Source organism: Rutilus rutilus, assembly GCF_951802725.1.
Source record: "Rutilus rutilus genome assembly, chromosome: 25".
In the NCBI taxonomy this organism is placed as follows: domain Eukaryota; kingdom Metazoa; phylum Chordata; class Actinopteri; order Cypriniformes; family Leuciscidae; genus Rutilus; species Rutilus rutilus.
Genome location: NC_140229.1, coordinates 21,281,453 through 21,306,445, shown reverse-complemented (window position 1 = coordinate 21,306,445; position 24,993 = coordinate 21,281,453). Strand labels below are relative to the sequence as shown.

Genomic DNA, 24,993 nt, shown 5'->3' with positions numbered 1-24,993 from the left:
CACTTACCAATAATTAACTTAAGCTATACTTATACAACCATTGGTTCCCGCCGTTAAATTTGTTTAATTGATCGTTACATCCTTGCGCCAGTTGGCGGCGACAGCTGACAGTTTTTATGAGTGATGATTCATTCACTAACTAACGGAACACAACACAACTTTATCTGCACAGAGGCGAAAGGTAATTCTGCCTTTTCGTCACTTGGAACTATTTAACTTGAGCATATGCTCATTTTCTGCAATGTATTTCAGTAAATAAAAACACACAAATGTCTCTTGAAGTGTCTAAATTACAAAATAAGCATTTATTTCCCCCCCGCACATTTTATTGACAGCATGTGCAAGGCTTTTTAAATCCGTGCTGAAAAGTATGTACAATATGACAAACCAGTGCATTACATAGAAACTTCACAGCAGAGTGTCTCACATGTGCCCAAGACCGCTGGTCTCCATCTGAGAGTGAGGCTCGATTATCCTGCATGTTTTAAACGACTTATATTTAAACACTTTTTATGTGTTTGAAACATGAATACATGAATAGATTGTGATATTATATACAATAGAATCATGGTTGGCATCTCATTCAATGTACAAGAAAAAAACATAGATGTGACTAGATGATACAAATATATGACAGTTAATGTTAAAGTTACAGTGGCAAATATAAAATGGAGCCTGTTAACAACCTTTTGAACCACACAGCAATAACTCTTTTCATGCCAACCTAAAAGAACAAAAATTGTGTGTTGAAATGACAATTGTATGATAAGCTGTATACTACAGATCATAAGCCAGTACCACATGAATACGAAAGAAAGCCCTTGTTCTGAAACTTCCTACAGAAAACCATCTTTACCAATGAACGAGTGTTCAATTAAACCACTAATTTAACTAAATTAAATAAAAATAATTTAATTATATTTAGTACTCATATTCTAAAACAGAGCTGAGAAAACTGCTCATTCTCGCTGAATGTGATAAATATTCACACTTGAGGGTCGAGCAAAATTTCCAGCATCTCTGCCACATCTAGCATCCTGCACTTTCATGTTTGTGGCAAAAACGGGAGCATTAAAAACAAAATATATTGAAAACAAAATATCTTTTCACTGATGCCAAACAATGGCAACATGCGTACAGTAGGAAAAGCTTGCAATGTAAGTTTCACATGTTGCACATGGTTTTTACAAAGAAAAATGAAAATGAGAAGGAAATAACTGGTTTTGAGGTTTCTATACTACTTGATTTTTTTTTTTTTTTTTTACAGTCATTGGCTTAATGCAAAATTAACAAATGTAAAAAGCAAAGAAAGATTTCTTCTTTCCATTCAGAGAGTCAGTGCAATGCATATGTACACTATGTTTGATTTCACCCGTTGCAATATGTAATTCAGTCTCATGTTTTGCATTTTGCATAATTTAACTGCACTATATATGTCAAGTGGTGCGCACTGTGGGTTTGACTATTTCTGATGTTTCTATTATGACTATTTCCTCTTAGGGATCGGTATATACACACACACACACACACACACACGTATATATGTGTACTTTTTTGTTAAAATATTTCTCCTTCTCTGGCTTAATATGAACAGGCATCTGTAAGTCAGTGAATTTCCTTAGAAGTTATGAACACAGTTTCAGTGGCAATCTCAAAACATTGCTCTGTTTCCTGGACCTTCCCAGCTAGCCCGACAACAGCAAAATTTACTCAACCAATGGTGTGAGTTTAAGGCAGGGCTGTCGTCCAATAGGAGAGCGTTTGGAAAACCTGTTTGAAAACAGTCATTGTTCAGTTTGGTGGTGCTAGTGGTGCATAAATTACACACTTTAGCTTTAACATTTAGTCAAGTAATTGTTTTTCTAATATTTACATATGGCAAAAAAAAAAAAAAAGTTGATGGCAGTCCAATTTTATGATTCCAGACATTCACTGAGTCTGCAAAACATCTGGAATACCTGAGAAACACTGCGGGCATCAAGACACTTTCTACCTCAGAAAACATGGCAGGTATCAGACTGAACACAGATAATGCAATTATTTTGATAAAGCCATTATTTCATTATTAAAGCGATATTGCAACCATAACTTTATATACACTTTAAGCTTTACATTTACAGTACAGGCCTTTTCCTCTTCATTCCTGAAGACAAAAAGCGTGAAAAACATCAGTGCCAAAAGTTGCTTCGTGAACAAATAGGAATGTGCCAATATTCATAGCCTATAACACTAATCAAAACAAATGCTTTGAACTGAAAACTGTGCACCGCTTCATCGAAACAAGCTCTATAAGTGAGTTATTGGAATAGACCTCCATATATAAACCTGGTGCCAATAAGAGTGTATGGTTCTGATTACAGGACTGTAGATAACTCTAGACGTTTCCAGGACAGGTTCCTGAGCCTTGCTATGCTGATGATGAATGCCGTAGGGGGGTTACAGATGAGGGTCCGTGGCTGGTGGGATGTTGAGTTCAGGCTATAGATGAACCTTTGATGCTTTGCTGTTCAAAGCTTGACTCTAATGGTTTGGAAAAATGTCCACCAATCTTGTGGCGTCTCAGAGGTTCACTTGAGTTCACATTCAGTCGAATTTTGCAGTGAACAACATGAAGATGAATCAAAGTGTCAAGCAAAGCGCTGGGTTCTCTTTGGTGAACTCTTCATATTTCTGAATGTTCCTAGAGATGGTCCTGCTGTGTGATCTCTGTGACCTTGGCTAGAGGTGTCGTATGTGTTGACCTGAGGGATGGAGGGTACAGAACCGCAGGCTTCAATCAGACTCCTTCATATCTTCCTCCATGTCTTTAACTGATTTTCTCTTGAAGAATCCAGCCTGGAGGAGAACAAACAGAGTCAACATTCAACATCACTGAGCCATAGCATGCTTGCACTGAAGATGTGCAGCATAGGATGTGCAGAGATGAGCTAACATAAGCAAAATAGAGATGCTTACCTTCCATAAAGCGAAGATAACAAGTGCCAGTATTAAAAGTCCTATAAGAATACTGAGGATAATAATCCATAGTGGGATTCCGCTTTGTATGTCTTTGGTGACTTGAATCTTCACCTGCAGTAAAGATGTAACATTAGTCACATTTTAAAAGCTAACATGGAAAACTAATTGCTAATTTAAAGGTGCTGTAAGAGATTTCAGCCATTTTAATAAATTAGCTAGTTAGCCCCTGATGGTAGATGTGACTACATTCTGAGGGCAAAATGAATCTTTCTCCTTTAAAAGTAGCCGTACAACCTGACACAATACATATAAATTGTAAATATTTTTTCATTAGTGTCTGATTTGTTTTAGAGACTAGGGTGTCTTCACACTTGTAGTTTGGTTAGCTTGGTTCGTTTGGTCTGGGCTAATGCTCTCGTTATATGTGCATAGCCTACATATGATGGTATTTTGACCAGCTAAGAACTTGTGAAGAGCTTATAAGATCTGTAAAGGAGTCAAAACAGCGTCAGGGATCCCTTCGTCACACACACACAAACAATCTACAGCGAGGAGACGCGGTTCTGATGCCTGTACCGAACTGTGATGTGCAACATGACGAGAAAAAACAGGTATGCTTGAGCATTCTGTCCTTTTTTAGGGTCGCATCTTGTGACATCATATTTCAGTCGAACCGCACCAGAGTTCGCTTGGAAGCGGAGCGAGACTCATCCCTTCAGCGTCTCGGTCTGCTTGTTTGGTTGCACCAGACATGCCTATAACAAATAAAAACTATTGGAAATATAACAGTGATCTAATCGATGGCAGTAGTTCTCGAGTCAACAGCAGTAAAATGATAGCAGTTCCCTCTCGAGTTCTCGAGTCACCAGTACACTGAAACAGTTCAGACTTGGACATGTCTGGACATGTCTGAACAACTGATATGGGCATGTGTAACCAGAGCAGTTCACTAGAATGAGGGGTCGAAATAAGCTTTTTTTTTAATGTTTTTTTTTTTTTTTTATGGTTTTCCCTCCCTGCTGCCTACAGCTCAGAACAGTGACTAGTGACGGGTTTGTCAGCATTGTCATGACATAATTTTAGGGTGATTCCATGTGGATTATTCACATGACATTTAAGGATCAGGTAATTGGCTTGTTCCAGGAACAGTTTATGTGCGGTATCAAAAAAAATTCCTTACAGCACTTTTAAATATAGACTGATTCATTTTTACTTTTAATGGTCATGAATTTAATGTAAAATGCTGCTTATATTGATATAAGTGCAGAATCCAGGGCTGGCTTGTTTTCATACCTCTCTGGCCTTGATGTTATCATTTAACACAAACAGGTCCGTGTTTTTGTTCTCCAGCATGGCATGGACACCCATATAAATGCTGGAAAATTCTCCCTATAAATGATACATTTTTCAGACGGCAAAGTATATTACCACAGCATTCTGACAGATCATACATAGCAGAATGTGAAAGTTAACAATCAAGCGGAAGAGCGTACTTTGATGAAGGTGGGTCGCCACACTCTGAAAGTGGTGTTGATCTGGTTGAAGTCTCCAGGAGGGATGGAGCAGCTAAAGGACACACAGGGATTTCTTTCTTCTTTACAACTCTGGGAAGACAGAGAAAAATTGAAATGCGATCAGATACCCATTTCCAATTCACATATTCATAAGAAAAGCGATGCTTACTCACCAGAAGATAGATGCTCAAGGACTCTTTTTTAGGATTCACTGCATGAGGGTTGTCAGGCTTGATGAGTAAAGGGTTAATCAATTTTTTGGCATCACAGCTGATATTCTATAAGAACAAAATGAGGCAGTTGAGATATTTCTGAGCCAGTCATGTAGATAGGGCCACTCGAGGAATCTGAGCACCTACCGCTGTGTGCGTGAGATCTGTGAGGTACAGCAGCATGTTTTTTGCAGACGTTTGATAGGGGAACATTATCGTGAGCAGCAGTGGAGGACTCGGCATTTCAGGTTCTCTCTCAATCTGTTCAACACAATCCGAAATCAGTCAGAATAGGGCTGCACGATTAATCGAAATTTAATTTCACGCGCAGCTTGTCAGTGCAGCACAGATCTGTGATCAGCAGTAAATGCTCCATTTCAAATGCAACGTGTGACTCAATAAGCGACTCAAACTCGCAGTGCTTTCAGAAGGAGCAGAGTTTACTACTCATCACAGAGCTGTGCTTTACTGTCAAGCCGTGCATAAAAAAATAAATAATCACAGCCTTTATGATTTCATAATTGCACTAAGCCAAATCGGTTTGTCAAAACTAAATTTCTGGATCAACGAAGCATTCACACTCAAACCAGTTTAAATGAATCTGGATCATGTCCACACCCAAAACAAGACAATTTCACATTGGCATCAGACTCCATTTGACTCCAAGATGACTCCTTGGTGACATAGTTTACACCAGTGTTATATTAACTACTATGACATAGACATAGTTCTCCTTCACAGTTCCTCATTTGTTTTTTTTTTCTCTTGACCACATGATAGTCTCTCGAGGGCCTGAAGGAAGTGATTCAAACTCCAGATTGAGGTGTTGAGTCTTACCGTGTAGCTGATTTTCACCTCGTCTCCGATCACACTAGTGTGGTTGAAAAAATTGGGTATTGTCTCCTTCTCTTTCAATATGATGTGGTCCTCCTTCATGTACTTGTTACTACAATAAAAACATGAAATGACAATCTGACCAGTACTTCTGGTTTATATAATTTTTTTACAAAATATGATTTTTAATATATATATATATATATAAAAAAAAACATTCAAATAGTGCAAACTGCTTTTGTTAAATCTAGAGTTAACATCAGTTGGGTTCAATTCTTTTGGTTTTGGCAAAGCTGATTGGTTGGTTTAAATAAGGCACTTACGAAATGAATCGCAGGTTGGCTTCATGCTTCACAGGGATGACAATACTCACAAAGTAGTCTTTCAGCGCTGAGTCTGACCCCTCACTATCACTGTGGTGAAAAATGTATTCTATACATCAAAATATACTTATTCTCTATTTGATCAAGTGAGTCAAACATAGTAAAAAGAAGATTTCATTGGTAACTTTCAAAGGAGTAGTCATGAACGTAATTCTTACGTTGTTGCAGTAACATTAATCACAATGTCCTTACGAATATGAGAGGGATTGGGCTCAAATTGGATTTTGAAGCTTTCCTGTTGGATTGAAATAAACAGTGTAAAGAGAATGAAATATAAAAATGCTAATTTGATTGCAGAGGCAAATCTCACCCTTTTATCAGTTTTAAGGAAAGGATATCCAACTGCACATACTATTCTGGTATTATTTGTTTCACAGTCCTTCTCTTTAGGCTGCAAAAAAACACACAAAAAATCTATTTAAAATGTAATAAATGACTTGAACATTCACTGATCTACAGTCTCTAAAACCAAGTGTTATTTACATGATGCCATTACAGTTGACTTACCTCAACTTTCACATAGTTGATATTTTCCGTGTGGCTCAGTGTAACCCTGGTATTATAAGCATTGTCTCCACTGTTGTGGACGTTGATGTTGACATAAAACTTCTCTTGGTTGCTTTTTATGAGAAGACTATAAATATACAGAAATAAGAGATAGACAAAGTCAGTTTGCATCCAGTGCTCTAGTTTGCTTCTGTTATCCTGTTTCATGCCTAGTGGACAAATCTGAGGCTGATGAAAATGACAGGACAACCTGACAGGGAATATTTATTCTTCCAAAAGTCAACAGAAGGGGGCAGCAGACGACAGGAATTGACTAAATACATTGGAATACACCAGAAAACATTTTACAATGTGAATAAAACAGCCACAATGACATAATCCTGTCATAATTATCTGCATTGTCAATCTACAACAATAATTCTATTGAAGACAGAAGAATCAGAAAGACATTTTAGGAAAATAACATGAAGACTGATCACATTTTAAATGTTACTATTAATACCTTACCTTGAGATGTTTGCAGTGGCTTTAAGGTGTAGATTAGCAACACACTTGTCATCATTCCCGCAGTCTACTAATGCGATCTAGAGCGAAAGAAAATACAAAGTAATAAAGGAAGATTTATTCTGACATGCTTGAATGGTCCTAAAACACACTTCAAAACATCTTCATCCCTTTAAGTTTGCTAAACAATGTTTGCCAAAACATTTCTAAATAATTTTCCTGCCAGATTTCGTTTTACACTCTTTTCCAACGATGTAATTTAATTACAAGCAGTTTCCCGCAAATATTTGTGCCAGGAATTGTTTTCTTGTTTGAGTGCTTTTTCTGAAGGGAGGACAAGAACAACAGAACTTCAGGGAGTAGCACTGGCAAAAACACTAGTGATGTCTCCAGGAAAAGCGGCTCTTCCTCCTGATAATCTTATCTCGTGAGCTGGCAAAGCTGTCTGCTTGGGAATTAGTGTGTGTGTGTGTGTGTGTGTGTGTGTGTGTGTGTGTGCGTGCAGAGAGATACCGAAAGTTAAGAATAAAATAAAACATTGAGTTATATAAGAAACCCCATTCCTGATGGACTGGGAGTAAAAAGAGGACTTATTCCAGCCTATCACAACCCAACACGTTTAATCCCCCACTATACTGTATGCATACAATACAAATGTTGCCTGCCGTATTGTCTACTGAATGGTTTTTAAACTGGTTAAACTAGTGAACCGCAAGGAGATTCCATTCCAAATTGGAGAAAATGTTATATTTATAATACATTTAAAGCTGTCAAAGTTATCATGTGTATTTAAATATTTAACACTTAAAAGTCCCGTTTTTCGTGTGTTTTTGAAGCTTTGATTGTGTTTACAGTGTGCAATATAACATGTGTTCATGTTTCGCGTGTAAAAAAACAGTATTTTTCACACAATTTACTTCTGACATCTGTATACCGCTGTTTTCACTGTCCTAAGAACGGGCTGATGACTTCCTTGTTCTATGAAGTCCCTCCTTCAGAAATACGTAACGAGTTCTGATTGTGCCAGCGGTTCCTGTGTTGCCCTAGCCTGGCTATCGTCAGACCTCTTCTCATTGAGACGTGGTCTGGGAACCACATGTTCATTTTCTCGTATTTGAGGCGTGGTTTACGAATGCCCAGAGCCGTTTATTGGGCGCTACGAATGTCTATCAAATGCGCCTGTACGTAGCTCATAGCCAATCGTTTCAATTATACCAGATGACGTATGTAGAGCGACAGAAATTCGACGAGGAAGAAGACGAAATAAACTTGCGTTCTAAACTACTTCGAACACTATCTAAGGCTGCATTGAAAGGTAACTTCGCGTCTGATGCCATGTTGGATCCATAGATATAAACAAACTGCTTCGGTGTGTCGCATAGACGTCGTCATCGTCTTGCTGCTCCCTCCCCGTTCTGTGATTGGTTCCCTTTTTGAGGGGAAAATCTGGTCCATGGTGTCCAGGCTGCCTAGCAGCGTGAATAAAATCGCGCAGCATGGGGAAACCCAGGCTAGTGTTGCCCGGAAAGGTCACGCCTCTTACCATAACGTGGAGATGCATGCGCTCAGTGTTATTGTAAACATGTCTTTAATATTACCCTATCAATTTGAGCCGGAATCAGACCCGGAGAACATTGATGAAGAGGATCGAGTAGACTTGGACTCCGGGATGAAAATAACAGCGTCTCGACGACATGGCGACAAACACACTCTACAAACACAACTATTCCTCTTCTCCGTGGGAGCGCAACAAGACCACGCCCCCTTTTTTTGTGTATTCCTGTGGGCGGAGGTTAGTCAAAAAACTGTTCTAGTGACGTCATTAAAGAAGGAAGTAGAGGGATGTAGTCCAAACCGGCCGTTCGCTGTAGGCGACTTCTGTTAAATAAAATATCTCGCTTGGCATATTGAACTTTGAGCTTTATAATTTTACAGATATTATTTATACTCTAACAACAACATTACACACTAACTAAAGTTTGAAACATGGGATCACGAAGAACGGGACCTTTAATATAAATATTTTAGTTTTTCACTTGTTCACCAAATTTGATAATACATTCTACTTTCTAAAGACTGCTCAGAATTTATGAGATTAATCATGATTATCTTATTTAGCATAAAAAAAAAAATTTCGGACTATTTCTAAATGCATCAATTGAAAGTAGTATAGCCTACACTAGTGATGGGTGCTTTTGAAACACGCTTTGTGAAGCTTTGAAACCTTTACGAATCATTTGTTTTGAGCCATTGATTCAGAGTGCCCATCAGACTTGAATAGCAAGCAACTCTTACTGCACGCACCGCAACAGACTTTTAAAAATGGTGGTTGAAAATGCTGCATGAACTCAACCAATCAGCATGTTCAGTGCCCAAGTCCCACCCCTGAAAGTTCCTGGACTTTGAAAAAGGGACTTTCTGGGGGGGCAAATTTTGACCCGGAAATTCCCAAAGTCCCTAGATCCTGGGGAAAGTTCCTGCGGAGGAAACGCAGCTATACGGAGCCGTCTGCTCTCGCTGTACTTTGATGTCATACACCGAGCGCCGCTTCAAGTCAAACACACGCGAAGTCATGTGATTTCATTAAACAAGGCTTCTTTACGTCATAACTGCTTCGAAAAGTTTCTACATTTCAATGGTTCGAATTTCAATGGCAATCTCTGTGAACACATGAGCCAGTGTCTATATGACCTTTTCCTGATCTCTGATCAATTTTATACATTTTAAGACATTTAATGACACATTTGTATAATAAAAAGGAAGAGTTAGTTATTGGTCAGATTAACCAAGCTCTCCATAAAACAAACAAAACAAGTTCTAGACATTTTATCAAATAAGACATACCTGTATTACAAAGACACTTCATATTTAATGGTAGCCTAATGGATGATTTGTTAATTGCATTTAATAGATTACACCTTGAATCAAACATTTGCTATTGTTTTGTAGAAGGTGTTTTTATGCATGTTTGGGCTGAGTTCAGCCGGGTTCACCAGCGTGTGGCATTTTAAGTGAATCATTTTGCAAAGCAATTGGTTCAATTGATTCAAAGCTTTGAAAAGCTTAGTATCTCCCATCACTATTATATGCACATCCAAAATTGGTCAAAAAAAGTCCAAATCAAAGCAATTTAAAACAACAGGCACACTGCTGTATCTGCTCCCACGAGACTTGTTTAAAGCCAAACATGGTCCTTATTTGGTCGAAACATTTCAATTTATTAAAGTTTCATGGGAGCAAATAAAGCAGTGTGCTGGGTTTTCATTTGTGATTTCTAAATGAATCTTATATATATTATATACAAATAAATAAAAATATATTTAATGTGTAAGCAACATTGTCTTTATAATATCACACTGGACATTTTTTCTTATAAAAAAAGCTAGCGCAACTACATTACAACAAAAAACATCAACAGCATCTGATGTACAAGTAGCTGAAAAGTACAAATCTCACTATTAAATTGTGCAGATTCATACAAATATGAATGATTATACTACACACACACACACACACACACACACACACAAAATTACAGTATGTTTTTATAATCAAGTCATCAAATAAATTTGGCCATTGGGAAAAGTCTTGGCATTCCCTATGCCAGCCCATCCCTGTTTCTGTTAATCAAAATCTCATTATAACTGCGTGTGAGAGAACAAACATGGAGAAAATCTCTCAGCGCTTGTAAAATTAGAAAGACTTCATTAGACTAACTTACAGCTGCCACCCACATTTACTCCTTTTAATGAGCGTTGTTAAGTGGAGCGGTTACTGGAGCAGTGAATGTTACACTCTATGACCTACACGTATAAACCTCAGATCAGATTCGGCAAAAGGAATGAGAATGAGAGCTTACAGTCTTGTTGAGTGACGTCGGTAATTCCCCATCTAGGACTGGACCCTTGTCTTCATCCACTAAACCGAATTCCAGCGTGACCATAATGGGGTCTCTGAAATCCAGTTTATCCTGTGGGGGATAATAAAGGATGTTGCACATTTTTTCAGCTTAACGTCAGTCAGACAACTCAGAAATGGTATCAAATTCGCTAGCAGCCTATTATCAACTCTGTATTATTGGTTTGTAGGTCATATTCTGATATTGATCATGCAGTATTGCAGTCGTCCATCATTAACACAAGGGGGCGTCGCCTCTTACAGCACGCTCTTTTCGTATAGCATACTTCCTCTAGCGCTCAGAGGACAAGTATGCACTGAAGCGGGACGTGCTGTAGTCTCTCAACGGAGGCTGGGAGTGACTCAGGCCTTTGATCAGAGAACCTCTGGCTTTTATTAAACTCAAGTCCTCTACTTTCAAACGCTTAGTTTTATGCTCTTTATCTACTGAGAGACGTTAAACGTAACATAAGCTGGATCAGAGGCAAACAGATACACAGTTAATGGTTTCAGAGAAGAACGGGGGCTGGTTTTATAAGAAACCAGTCTGCACACACAGGGAGGGAGTGTACAGTCTGTGTCGCAAGCTACCACTGCTTTGCATTTATAGATTTGGCAGATACATTTATTCAAAGCAAAACACATTAAATTCAAGAAGACATTTGAACATATTTAATACATCTTATACTCTGAAAATGTCGAATTATCTGGTACTGTAAGAGGCTTATTGACCAATGATATAATTTCCTGTTTTGTGTTTTTTTTTCCCTGTTGGTAGCACCGCATGACGGACAACGTTTTTAACAACAATTATTCAATGCTTTTTCTTTTCAAAGAAATAATAATTAAAGATGATGTCAAAAAGAAATAATAATAATAATAATAATAATAATTAAAGATCGTGATAATGAGGTATTTTTTTCTTCATTATGACATCAGGACGGTTGTACCAACCTGACATTTTTCACTTCACACCCCTGAAAAATATCAAAATTCATTTTAATAAAAAAATTCATCACAGATGATGTCTATTCAAGTAATTGTATGCATTAATATCATTTAAAATAAATAAACAACTAATATAACTATAAGCATATTTTACATCTTTACATCTACATCTATTTACATCTTCCATAAACATCTATTTTGATTATCGCCTTATTTGCTTGACTTTTTTATGCGCTACATTGTTACTTGTTTGAAAAAGTAACTTGTTCCTGGAAAAGCTACACTATTAAGTTACTGTCATGTAGGGCTGTGCGATTTTTGATTTCGATTTTACCCTCATGGTTTTTGCCATAATTGAGCAGCCCAACTGTCATGCTTCTGAAAATTGTTAGTAGCGCCGCTTCTTTATAAAAATACATGCACACAAACACCATATAATGTACACAAAGGATAAGCTCAAAATGACAAGAAGTTTGTGCAGCCCTAACAGACCTCAGTCAGGGTAGCGCCATATTTAAGTTTTGACAGGAATGAAAACGAGGCTTTGAGGGACAGAATGCAGTGCGTGAAACACCATGAAACAGTTTTAAAATGATGTGATCCAGAACCTTTATACAGTGCATTGCATTGTAAAGACTGTAAGAGTTCAATTCACTATGGCGTCTCACATAACTAAGGTCTATACTTGCATTGAAAAACTGATTTACTTGCCGACGTGTAGAAGATGTGCTCTCTGCAAAGCTCGTTATCGATCGACTCGTTCTTCTGCAATCTCCTGTCCTCCGTTTCGTTAAACCGTCCTCTGGCAATCGTTCTCAGCGAGTCCAGCGTTAAATTGTACCTGATGACTGGAGGGAAACGGCATTTAAAAACACAGAACATTAAAGACTTGATTGACAAAACCTAAAGAAAGAGCATCAGTGACTCACGAGTTCCTGTGATTGTGTCTTTGTCAGACTTCATTCGATATCTGAAACACACATTGGTCTTCACACATACTGTGGTCTTCCCGTGGACCTGACAGGTCTGCTGCAGATTGATCTTGCTTGGGTCGAAGGTCATATTGGCATGAAGCTCTGCAACATCCCGAGACCTGGATTGAACAAATTCAACAAGATGTTTGTGTGAATGGAGCAGCATTTGGAGGATTACTAGGTGTGTCATTTCATTCCGTACAACAACAGCTGGTTCGTAGATCATAGACTGATTTCAGTCCAACTAAACACTTCAGATGGTCTCCAAAAATATCATATGTGGTCAATTACAGGCGAACGGAGAGCTTCTAAAAGGCTGGGAGGTGCAGCTTGGGGAGTGAAGATGGCAGAGGTCACTAGACTCCATGGCTTTGCTCTACAGTCGTTGAGTCTCAGCATTTGGGGTCATTTTGTGGCCACTCTGGAATCTGTGATCTCAACAGGGGGATCTAAGAAAGGAAACGCTGCCAAGAGTTTATTTCGTGCTTGGAGGCACTCTCACACAGATTCGGAGCCCAACAGAAATGGGTCGTAGCGGAGGGACATAACCCCTGACGGACAAGCCTCTACAATGTGGGATGTTTAGGCTCAGGTCCAGATTTGAGACAGCTGCTGTGGGTGGGAACCAGGAAGACAGAGGGTAGCGAGTTCATGTTTCATACCCACGGCTTTTTTAGATCCGGACATTAGTGGGAATTTAAAATGTTGCACGACAGAATAGATTCACTCACATAAAAATGACACTTTAAGTCAAACACACTCACCAATAAAGTGCGGCCCCTCCTATTCCTCCGATAGTGACGTCAATGATGCCATCACCATTCAAATCCATGATGCCGTGAATTGATTGGCCAAAGAACTTCATGCTCTCTCCATCTCCTCCAGCAGCAATTCGCTAAACACAAAAATACCATCTTTATTTTATTATTTAAGTCATTATATTACTAACATTCATTTTATTAATAAAGCTTATATTAATATAAAGATGGTATTTAACAATAACACGCTCAGGGATAGTTATGTTTGTTCTTAGTTTGACTTTTTAGGACTTTTAGTTAGTATTCATTAGTTCCTGTCTTCCTTTGTATAGTTCCTACTCCTTGTTTTTAGTCATGGTTACCAAATATTTGTCATTTGTTTCAGCTGTGTTCACGCCATTACCATCTGTAAATAAGTTACTCTGTTTCAGTTCTCATTTGCCCGGTCTACTTTCGCGTTTGCTTCTATGTATGTATTACCAGTTGAATTGACTCTGCATTTGAACTTTATTCCTGATCATCATCTGTCTGCAACTTACTAACAAACACAATATTTATTTTATTATTAAAGTTTATATAGATGTATATAATAATTACTTCATTATATGAATTAAACAGAAATACAATATTTTATTAATACATTTTATATTAATACAATAAATATTGCATTATATGAATTAACCAAGAATACGATATTTATTATATTAATATAAACATTTACATTCATCTAAATTAAAGCTCAGTTTAGCTACGTTTCATTGCCCAACCTTATATAAATGTATCAAGTAAAGTTAAAATATATGTACAAGTATATAGGCTCCAGCATCCCTGTAACCCCACATGACACAAGTAGTTTGAAGAATGGGTGAAAGGATATACAAGTGACTCTGTACATCAATAATTAATATTTGAATAGCTCTGCAGTTTATCACAAATACAATGTAAACATTAAATATTAATGTTACTGTACACATGTTAAAAAGCAATATGTTTATACAGGGGGTCTGACTTTCTTACCACCAAAATGTTAAAGACCACTTGATGATATGCTGTCAAGATTCCTTACCTGAACATACTTCTCTTTTATTGATTTCTTTGAACCGTGGTAAATATACACCGCCCCTCTGTGGTCGTTCTCCAAAGGCGATCCGATCACTATGTCATTAAAGCCGTCCAGGTTGAGGTCAGGAACGGCAGCGATCGCAGTGCCGAAGCGTGAGCCGCAGGGCTCGTTCTTGCTGAAGATTTTACAGTTGCTCCGAGAGTTAGCAGTACAACAGGTCTGATTGACCGGCCTCAGCGTCATCTCATGCTCAAACAGCCCATCCTGAGGGAAACAATCAGACACAGAGTAAATGCCTGAGATACTGCAGCTCTCAGTGCGGCCTACAGTCTCGTGGTTGAAGATATAGGTCAAAAGAAATGTAGGTTCCAATGGAAATTCCAAGAAAATATAAAATTGTTATAAAGATGATTAAACAGATGGAGTTAAACAGGAAAGAAAAGACAATTCAATATCTGTATTCAAAGTCTGTAAATTCAGTGATTTGGAGAAAAAACTAAACAAAACAAATAATATATGGGCTCTATACAGTGCTGCCGTGCAACACTAAAATGCTTCACAAAGAAACACTGACCAACGGGCAAAACCGATTGAAATTGCTCCATTTACATCATTATTTGGAAGCTCTTGAGAGCAGGTGCTCCACAGAGGCTGGTATTTTGCTGGAGATATTACAGTTTCATTCGATTTCCATTCCCATGATGCCAAGCTCTCATTCCAACCCATCCCCTGCTCTGGGACCACTTATTTCAGGCTGAACACCAACGCAACACACACTCCCTGAAGACAGATCCAAATTTACTGCTACCACATGCTCCCGGGCTGGAATGAAGGTACTACACTCCCCTACACATGTTTTCAGTATGTGGAATGAGGCATATCACACACGGATTAAAGACACACACACCTCATTGAGTTTGTAGACGTAGACTTGACCTTGTTCGTCTCTCTCTGGACCCATATACATGGGAGCTCCGACCAGAAGGATGTCAGTGTAATTGTCACGGTCAATGTCATGCGTCTGGAGGACGCTGCCGAAATACGAGCCGATCTAAGAAAAGCATGACAGAAATTGAGAATGAAACTGCAATTTAAACACAAAAAGATGAATCACAATATGAAACAGAAATATACTTCATAGCATATATATATTTCTGTCATGACAACTCTCGGAGTGTGTGGCATGGTAATGGGTATGACAATGTTGATATATTTGGTCTTGGCGGAATAGATCTGCTTCGCTGCTGCTGCTTTTATTGCTGCTGTGCTGTTGGTTATTGCTGTTGCTGCAGAGCAAATACGGGACTTGCTACTGCTGATACATACACAACACACAGCTGTGAGCAAGTAAGACATGCTGCTGCTGTGCAATATAGCGTACATGAATTACCCGTAGCAGATCTGTACAGGTGGAGCTGGGGAAGGTGGAGGGTTTCTGAAAGCGCGCTGCACTGCTAAGGCAAATGCTAAATGAGCAGAGTTGCATGCCACACACCAGATCCCCCCGTTCTCCTTAGCTTCTCTGTGTAGTTGTGTGACCAACACCTGTATGCTCTAAGCTGCCAGGTACCCCCGAAATGCCAGCTTTGCATTTATTTATTTATAACATTTGATTTCTTTATTTCCTTTTGATTTAGGGGGGAAATGTCATCTATTTTTGAGAGATCCACCCAAAATTGCTTGAGATTGTGATTATGAATATGTACCTGCTCTCCATTCAACGTCTGTGTAATGGTGAAATTTTCTCCGTCGAAGCGGTACACCATGACACGCCCGCTGTGGTTAAACCGTGGCGCTCCTGTGATGTACAGCACTCCATTGGGTGTGTTCGCTGACTGCACATCATAACCTGCAAGCAAAACCACACTGCAACCTTTACTACCACACAACTAACACAATCTCTAAAACAATTTACAGCAGTCTGCATGCTTAATATGAAACAGCTGGAGCTGAAATCATAAACGGTTTCATAACCGAGGACACAGACATCGTTGGGAGTACTGTTAGAATAAACCAACTTGACTGATTGTAAATCTTTTTCCTAAAATCAGCATTTGCGAAACGGCGCTTCCACGCAGCTCGTTCTCCAAACACGTTTATCAGGCAGAGTCATTTCATTGTTTCACTCTGGAGCGACATCCTTAAAAGGGGATTTGCAGAGAGTGTGAGCATTTGCACTTACCGTGTGAGTGTTTATGGGATGGCAGAAGATTGTGACAATGTGTTTAGACTACTTCCACAATACTGTCTTCTATAATAAGCTTCCCTGCCTCTCTGAGATGAATATTATGAAGCATTTAACATCCCTGATATGCACATAAAGCATTTTTACTGTTGACTATTGGTACCCAAGAAGTATAATCATTCATGGCCTTGGCCTAACACTTAACATGCCTTAACTAGGTATGAAGTTCAGAAATGTAGCTAGTTACCAATGCTGTGACAAAGCCAAGTCTAAGCTGTTGTTTCCAGGGATGGGACACAATCTCAAACAATCCCTTTCTCTCCACTCTCTACTCTTACTATCAATAAAAGTGGCAGAAGACCCCAAATAATTGGTTAAATGTTGATTTCTTACCTACGTATCCCGTCATGCCTTCGTACCTCTGCACCTCAGGGTCGTGGAAGGTGTTTTTTTTTGGAACGACAAACTCGTTCCCAACTTGCATCACTACAGTCCCATTCCAGTCGAAAGCACCCACGGCTCCCAGCATGACACCTGCCTGTCAGAAAGACATATATTACAGGAATATGACAAGATCAATATGTAAGTCAAGCAAGCACGCTTGAGCTTCAGCTTATGATATTTGATCAGCGCTACATATGCGTGTTGTGTGTGAATAAAAGCCTAAATTAAATGTGTTCATCATATAAATCAATCATGCCTCTTCAAAAGACTTGGATTAAACCACTCCGTTCATATGGATATCTTTTACAATGTCTTTATGAACTTTTTGAAGCGTCAAAGTTTTGTTGGAATAGACTTTCAGTGGAGAGATAGAAATCTCTCAGATTTTATTCAAAATATCTTGATTTGTGATTTGAGAATGATGAAAGTCTTATGGGTTTGGAACGACATGAGGGTGAGTAAATGACAGAACGTCACAGAACATCACTAAATCCATTTTATAATCATATAAATAAAAATAAAAATCTGGGTTACAATGAGACACTTACAATGGAAGTGAATGAAGCCAATTCAATAAATATTAAAATCCATGACAATGCATTGCCTAAAACGACTGTAAAAAATTATGATTTAAATTTATGATTAAATCAAATAATACAGACGTTTAAACTGAAGAATTAATTCAGTGTTTTTATAAAATGATCAGCTTCACATTTCTGCTTTTAAAACCCATTATTACCCATAATTGCCTTACCCCAACCTCCATTTGTGCATTTTCAAAGAAATAACAATGCAATATGCAAACCTGAATGAGATCATTTACAGTATATAAAAATGTTTCTACAAACAATTTACACAAAATTTGTTCAGTTCACATTTTATGACTGAGGCCCAATGTGTTTAGAGATTTCTAAACTAAAGTAACACTGTCGTCTCAGTAAAATTGAGAAAGGATGTGACACACTGACACACTCAGAGAGCTCTTCCCTTTCTGATTCATAGCTAAACACTGAGCCGTGTGCGTGTTTCCTCTGTCGCTACGCGTGAGACTCCAGCAGCAGGATGTCAGAATGTGGTAAATAAGACAATTGCATCTAATGTAATCTGATCTACAGTATATCACCAGATTCACGAGAGCAGACTGTTTGAACACTTACTTTAGACGTGTGAGCACTGAATCCAGACTGAGACATTTCCATCTCAAAGGAGGAGGTGTGATTCCCAGATGTGGCTGTTAGATATAAAGGCCATTTTTACATTTTTTACACAGATTTAATGAAGAAAGTAGTGGTTACTACAACATTTAACATTACAAAAAACATATTCATATTCATAATTAGCCTATATAACTAGAATTTGACTATTTTTGGAGAAAAAAAACAACTATCAGTTAGTTAGGGCTAAGCGTTCTTACTTTTCAGATTCAAAACAGAGTCATTTTTACGAAACTGACTTTAAAAAGAATAACCAGTCTTGAAGAAAAAAAATAGATGGCTAAACTTTAAGACTAGTCTTAGCAGTTTATGCAACCTGCCACTGTTAAATATAACTCGGGTCCAGTCTAGGGGATTTGAACCTAATTTTTTACCGGATTCATCATCTACCATGTGCAAATCGTATGTCCACTTACTTAAGGTTAGGGATCTAAAAATTGTTTTATCGTGATGCATTAGGTACATTACCCTCCAAGGCAAAGATCTTGCTTCCTAAGGCATCGACGATGGTCACTAAAGCAAGTTCATCAGACACATTGAAGAAATGATCGCTTCTGAGCTCGCTAGCAAGGGATTCAATTTCGTCAATAAACTTCTTCAACTCTTCAGTGGTTTTATTCTGCCGATTATAGTCGCCAAGGACCTATGAAAGAAAAATGACATGCGCCACATAATGTCTATTGGTTCTATTTTTTCCTACCGAAACCACTGAATTCATGCAGCACGGTATTTGTTACTTGTTATGTACTTACAGCAATGGCAAACCTCTCAATACCATCTTTTTCACACTCATTAATGACACGTTTCAAGTCGTAGTGGTCATGTGACTCCCCATCTGTGACGATCACCATGACTTTTTTGACCCCTGGTCTTGCTCCTCTCTCCGCTGTAAAGGCCTCTTTCCTTTAGAAAACAAACAACATCAGGTCAAGATTCTGCACAATGTTTATGACTTCATTTGTCCGAATAGACTTTTTAAAAATGATTATTATTATTAGATGATTTTTCTAAAATACATCAGGGTCCAAAAGTCTGAGACTAACCAGTGAAAATTGCTTTTAATTAACATGATTTAATACAGCTGTTTTCATTACAAATTATATTATCAGCGTAACAACTTGTATTAAACATGAATTTGTATTTCTTAGTTCCCCTTTTGTTATTCAGCACACAGTTTTACATTTTTAGCTAACTTCCAACTTTAAAAGTAGATTTTGAATCATATTTTCACTGTGGCCTCAGACTTTGGGACTGAACGGTAAGCGCAGCACCTTGCTATATCAATGCCGAGAGCGGTCATGGTTTTGTGGCCGGTTCTTTGAGGTATCTTGCCGGCTTCAGTAACAAGGTCTTCAGTGTTACTGAACTGGCTGAGATTGAAGACATGGCCGACATCATCCCCGTACGACACGATGCCCACCTGGAGAAGCAAAAGCCCGGACATAAACACACACACACACACACACACACACACACACACACACACACACACACACACACACACACACACACACACACACACACACACACACACACACACACACACACACACACACACACACACACACACACACACACACACACACACACACACACACACACACACACACACACACACACACATACATAAAGTTCAGGTGGTGCAACCAAACATGGACAGTTTGGGTGGCCCCCAGACACTCTCTGCTAAATGTCTGTCTCTGCTGACTCAAATGTGATGTCATCCTCTCTCAAAAAAAAAAAAAAAAAACTCTGGCCATTTATTTAGCCATGGAATATGTGGTCTTCCCCCAGCTCAGCGTTCCGGGGCCGTATTTTCCAGCGGCGTGCTCAAGAAAGCCTTTATTTCCCTAGAATCAAACCACCCAGTAGCTTCTCCATGGAAAGTCTTTATGTAATACTCCTTGTAATGATGTTAGTATAAGATGATGACAGAAGAGGAACACAACTTTGACAAAAATAAATGGCTTTGGTTTTCAACAAGTATACTCTTTGGAAAACAAATCCAATCATTTAAAACCTCATCTAAAGGCAGAGTTCACCCAAGAATGATGACATTATGTATAGATGTCTTTCCAAAACAGTGTTGTTATTGTTAACTAAAACTAAACTATTAAAAAATTGTTTTTGTTAATTGAAATAAAGCTGAAAAGCTGAAATATAATACATATGAAGAGTTCAGATGCAAAAGCCTCTAAGTGCCATCTGAAATTTTCTTCTAGAATGATAATTTTTATAAAGCTTGTATATTTAAGTTAAGTAATTTCACTTGAATGACTATTAATAGGTCATTTGCATTGCCATTTAAGTGAAATTAAATATACGAGCTTGATAAAAATTATCATTCTAGAAGAAAATTTCAGATGGCACTTAGAGGCTTTTGCATCTGAACTCTTCATATATATATATATATATATATATATATATATATATATATATATATATATATATATATATATATATATATATATATATATATATAACCTGTAAGACCATTGTTCATCTTAGGATCACAAATGAAAATATTTTTGATGAAATCCGAGAGGTTTCTGAACCAGCCATAGACAGCTACGTTATTGCCACTTTGAAGGCCCAAAAAGGTAGTAAAGACATAGTTAAAATAGTCCATGTGACTCCAGTGGTTTAACCTTAAATGTTATAAAGTGACGAGAATATTTTTTGTGTGCAAAAAAACCCCCAAAATAACGAATTTATTCAATAATTTGTTCTCTTCCGTGTCAGTCTCTGATGCTGTTCGCATAGTAAACACTGTGCAGCGCTTCCTGGTTCTATGTCAGAACGTCGGCTCATTATTGGCCGACACTGTTCAATGACATGAGGGTGAGTAATTAATGACAGAAATGTCATTTTTGGGTGAGCTAACCCTTTAATTGGAAGTACTAAAATTAAAAAATGTAAATTAAAAAAATATATATATAAAAAAACTACGTTTTTGCATCTTTATAAACAAAAAATTAAAATGGACAGATTAAAGGTATAGCGGAGGATTTTTTACTTCCGGGTGGATCACCTATACTATTGGTCCTCCTAATTGTCAATCATTCTGGTGAATCAATCAAACTTATTCAAAAAGTGGAGAGGGCGGGTCTTATCTTAAATTCGGAAAGATCCTCCACTATACCTTTAATGTTGAAAATTTTTTGTAAAATAATTTTTTCTCCCACACTTTTGAGAGACATGTCTCTGAAACCATGATAATACATGACTTGATGACTCGTTCACGAATCGGTCATCTCTCTTGCGTTGCAATTTCTTCAGCTCGAAATAATGTGGAACAATTTGTTTTTATGAAATGTAGTAGAGAAAAAAAAAAGTATGATATTATGCTTTGGAAAGAAATAAAGTGTAAGTTTCCCAAAATAGAAATACTCTGATGAAGTACTTGGAAAGTAAAATACTTTGTTATTATGTTAAACATCCATTGACGCATTAAGTGGATATTTTATTTTAAACTGGTGTGATTTCAAAGGTATTTCGACAAAAAATCCAAAAAATCTCACCCGGGCTGGTCCGATTTCAATGTTCTGGAGGAATTTTTTCAGGAAGTCAGTGATGGGATGCCAGGGGTAGATGCTGTTGGAACCGTCCAACACTATGACAATGTCCATATCCTGCTTGCACTCTGAAACAAGCAAACAAACGTAATGTACGCAAACAAACGTAATGTACTGGTTTACTGGTGTAATTGTAATGAAGGTGCTCTTCATTACAATTACACCAGTGAGAAAGAGAAATAAATATCACATTGCTTTCGTTTAAATTACAGAGAGGCAGCTGAAGGCCAACAGCCACTGGCGGGTTTACATTACATAGCACACTAGCACACTTACAGTACATAAAAAAAAAAAATGTATAAAACATATTGAGCAATGAAATTGGATGTGACAGTGACCTCGTTGTGAAAGTGATGATTAACCACAGCTTATATGTGAAATTTCATCAGAAACTCAATATAGTCTGTATATGGGCCATTCAACAGAATTGGTGCAAACTGCTGTCCAACAACCAAAAAACACATTTAAAAAGAATTTAAGTATTCAAATCTTAGATGTTTACAATAATATTTAAAATATCATTAAGCTTAATATATATAAAATCATCATTTATTGGGTACTTTCAATTGGGATGTGGCTGTCCCGAACCCTAACCCCTACATTTCAGCTTGTGAAAATGTTTTCCATTGTTGTTTTTAAAAATATATTTTTGATTTCTTTTAAAAAGTGAAGTAAAAAAAAAAAAAAACATTTATTTTTTATTTTATTTTTACATCATGAAACTTTATGTAAAAAAATGTGTCCCGCATTTTCATGTCACTACCGAAACAGTGTGTGTTTTAATCCATTGGCTGAGACTGATTTGAACCACACCCCTACATTTTTAATCAGGAAATATTCATGTGTGCCTCTCTCTCATAGCCTCTTTTTCATTATAGATAGGTATCATCATTTTGAGGGAAATGTGTTCGCAAGTCTGAAAATCTGTGTGTAACTTTAAGGAACGTCACTACCAAACACCTTTTTTCTGCAATTAAGCAAACTTTTTTGGGTATTATTCCATGAAATTTTGTTTTATGTATGTACAACTGTTCGGAACTGTGCTAGGTAACCATATGCTGGTTATCATCTTTGATCTAGGCTCAAAAGTATCTGAAATTGTCACTACCGAAACTTGGTGAAGTTTCGGTTGTGACATCATGTTTTTTGAGTGTTATTCGACGAAATTGAGTTTTTGTGTGTGTACAACTGTTCAGAACTGTGCTAGTTAATCATGTGCTGATTAGCATCTTTGAGTAAGTCTTAAATTGTCACTACCGAAACAGTCATGACCGAAACATTATTTCATGTCATTATTTTGGTAGTGACAAGAGGGAACACATAATCATTTATTTGGAGGAAATAAACAAAATGTTAGTACAGTTATGCAAATCATTAGTATCTTAGTATGTTTTAGTAGTGTTTTAATATGCGAGTTAAAATTCTGTAATGTGATGTGGTCGCTATCAAAGCATTACTGTCATTACCGAAACATCCATGTTTTGTCTAAAATAAAGTATAGTTAATTATCAACTAAGATGATATTATAGTGTTTGGTTCATTGTAAATTCAAACTAATGAATCCTTAACTTTGAAATCAGTATAATTAACTTGATGCCTTTTACAAAGAAAGATTGGATTCAAAATACAACAAAAATTACACTTGAAATATTGAAATATATATAAATACTTGAAAGTAATACCAATATATAAAACTGGAGACAAAACATATACTACACAACTACAGACCCATCTCATTGCTTCCACAGTTCTCTAAAATACTGGAAAAAAATTCTTTATAAGGCTAGATGATTTCATCGCCAAACATAGCATTCTATGTGAACAACAATATGGTTGTAGAGCTAACAGATCAACTTCTTTTGCAATGATAGAATTTATAAAAAAAAGTTACAAACGCAATAGACAGGAAGCAATATGCAGTAGGGATATTTCTAGATCTCAAAAAATCTTTTGACACTGTAGATCACAAACTATTGATTAAAAAACTACAAAGATATGGTATTAGAGGAATTGCACTGACATGGTTATCCAGTTACCTAGAGAACAGAAAACAGCATGTTGAAATACAAAACAATAAATCACAGCTGCTGCAGGTTACATGTGGGGTGCCACAGGGTTCAGTGTTGGGGCCATTATTATTTAACCTTTATATAAATAATATATGTGAAGTGTCACAATTTGTGGAAACCATTCTTTTTGCTGATGACACAAACCTACTATGCTGTGGTGAAAACTTGGAGAAGCTACTGGATACCATGGAAAAGGAAGTGAGTAGGATGAAGATTTGGTTTGATGAAAATAAACTAACACTGAATTTGAGTAAAATCAAATTTATAATATTTGGGAACCGATTAACCGACACAGATAAGAAACTAATGATAAATGGTATAGAACTAGAACGAGTATCCGAAATAAAATTCCTTGGGGTAGTTATTGATAGTAAATTAAGCTGGAAACCTCATATAAAGTATATTAAAACCAAAATATCCAAGTCATTGGCAATATTAAATAAAGCCAAAGAACTATTGAATAAGGCTTCTCTAAGTATGTTGTACTGCTCCTTCATACTCCCATACATGACTTATTGTGTGGAAGTATGGGGGAACACCTACAAAACAAATACATATCCAATCTTCATCCTACAAAAAAGAGCTATTCGAATCATACATAAACTACAGAGAACCAACAAACCCATTGTTGATTGACTACAGAACTATTCAAATTGTTTTTAGAGCACATAATAACCAATTGCCTAGAAATATCCAAGAGCTTTTTCAACTGAGAGAAAGCATGTACAATTTCAGAGGAATATCAATGTTTAGTAAACCATTAATTCGAACAAATAGTAAATTCCACTGTATAACAACTCAAGGTGTTATCCTGTGGAACAACAGTAATAATGATTTAAGGTTATGTAAAAACTTATTGCAACTGAAATTTTTATTTAAAAAAAGAATCCTAGATGGATATGAGCTGGAACAGTGATTTTCAGAGCTTTGTTGATTTTTATTTAGTTTGAATAT

The 24,993-nt window shown here is 37.2% G+C and overlaps 1 protein-coding gene across 1 annotated transcript in view; it reads right to left on the bottom strand.

The window, feature by feature from the left end:
- Positions 1-1,828: 1,828 nt before the first annotated feature.
- Positions 1,829-24,993, bottom strand: part of itga1 (integrin, alpha 1) — a 44,447-nt gene continuing 21,282 nt past the window's right edge. The window contains exons 6-30 of the mRNA XM_084399901.1: positions 21,917-22,038; positions 19,667-19,815; positions 19,148-19,298; positions 18,864-19,038; positions 18,339-18,412; positions 17,131-17,275; positions 16,259-16,401; positions 15,460-15,603; positions 14,556-14,816; positions 13,496-13,626; positions 12,687-12,850; positions 12,469-12,605; positions 10,772-10,882; positions 6,916-6,992; positions 6,409-6,535; positions 6,212-6,292; positions 6,060-6,136; positions 5,842-5,931; positions 5,522-5,630; positions 4,832-4,945; positions 4,646-4,750; positions 4,452-4,562; positions 4,252-4,347; positions 2,956-3,069; positions 1,829-2,835 (exon numbers count right to left, since the gene is read on the bottom strand). Coding sequence (XP_084256027.1) covers positions 2,773-2,835; positions 2,956-3,069; positions 4,252-4,347; positions 4,452-4,562; positions 4,646-4,750; positions 4,832-4,945; positions 5,522-5,630; positions 5,842-5,931; positions 6,060-6,136; positions 6,212-6,292; positions 6,409-6,535; positions 6,916-6,992; positions 10,772-10,882; positions 12,469-12,605; positions 12,687-12,850; positions 13,496-13,626; positions 14,556-14,816; positions 15,460-15,603; positions 16,259-16,401; positions 17,131-17,275; positions 18,339-18,412; positions 18,864-19,038; positions 19,148-19,298; positions 19,667-19,815; positions 21,917-22,038 — 3,071 coding nt within the window. The 3' untranslated portion in view covers positions 1,829-2,772. The remainder of the gene's footprint in view (positions 2,836-2,955; positions 3,070-4,251; positions 4,348-4,451; positions 4,563-4,645; positions 4,751-4,831; positions 4,946-5,521; positions 5,631-5,841; positions 5,932-6,059; positions 6,137-6,211; positions 6,293-6,408; positions 6,536-6,915; positions 6,993-10,771; positions 10,883-12,468; positions 12,606-12,686; positions 12,851-13,495; positions 13,627-14,555; positions 14,817-15,459; positions 15,604-16,258; positions 16,402-17,130; positions 17,276-18,338; positions 18,413-18,863; positions 19,039-19,147; positions 19,299-19,666; positions 19,816-21,916; positions 22,039-24,993) is intronic.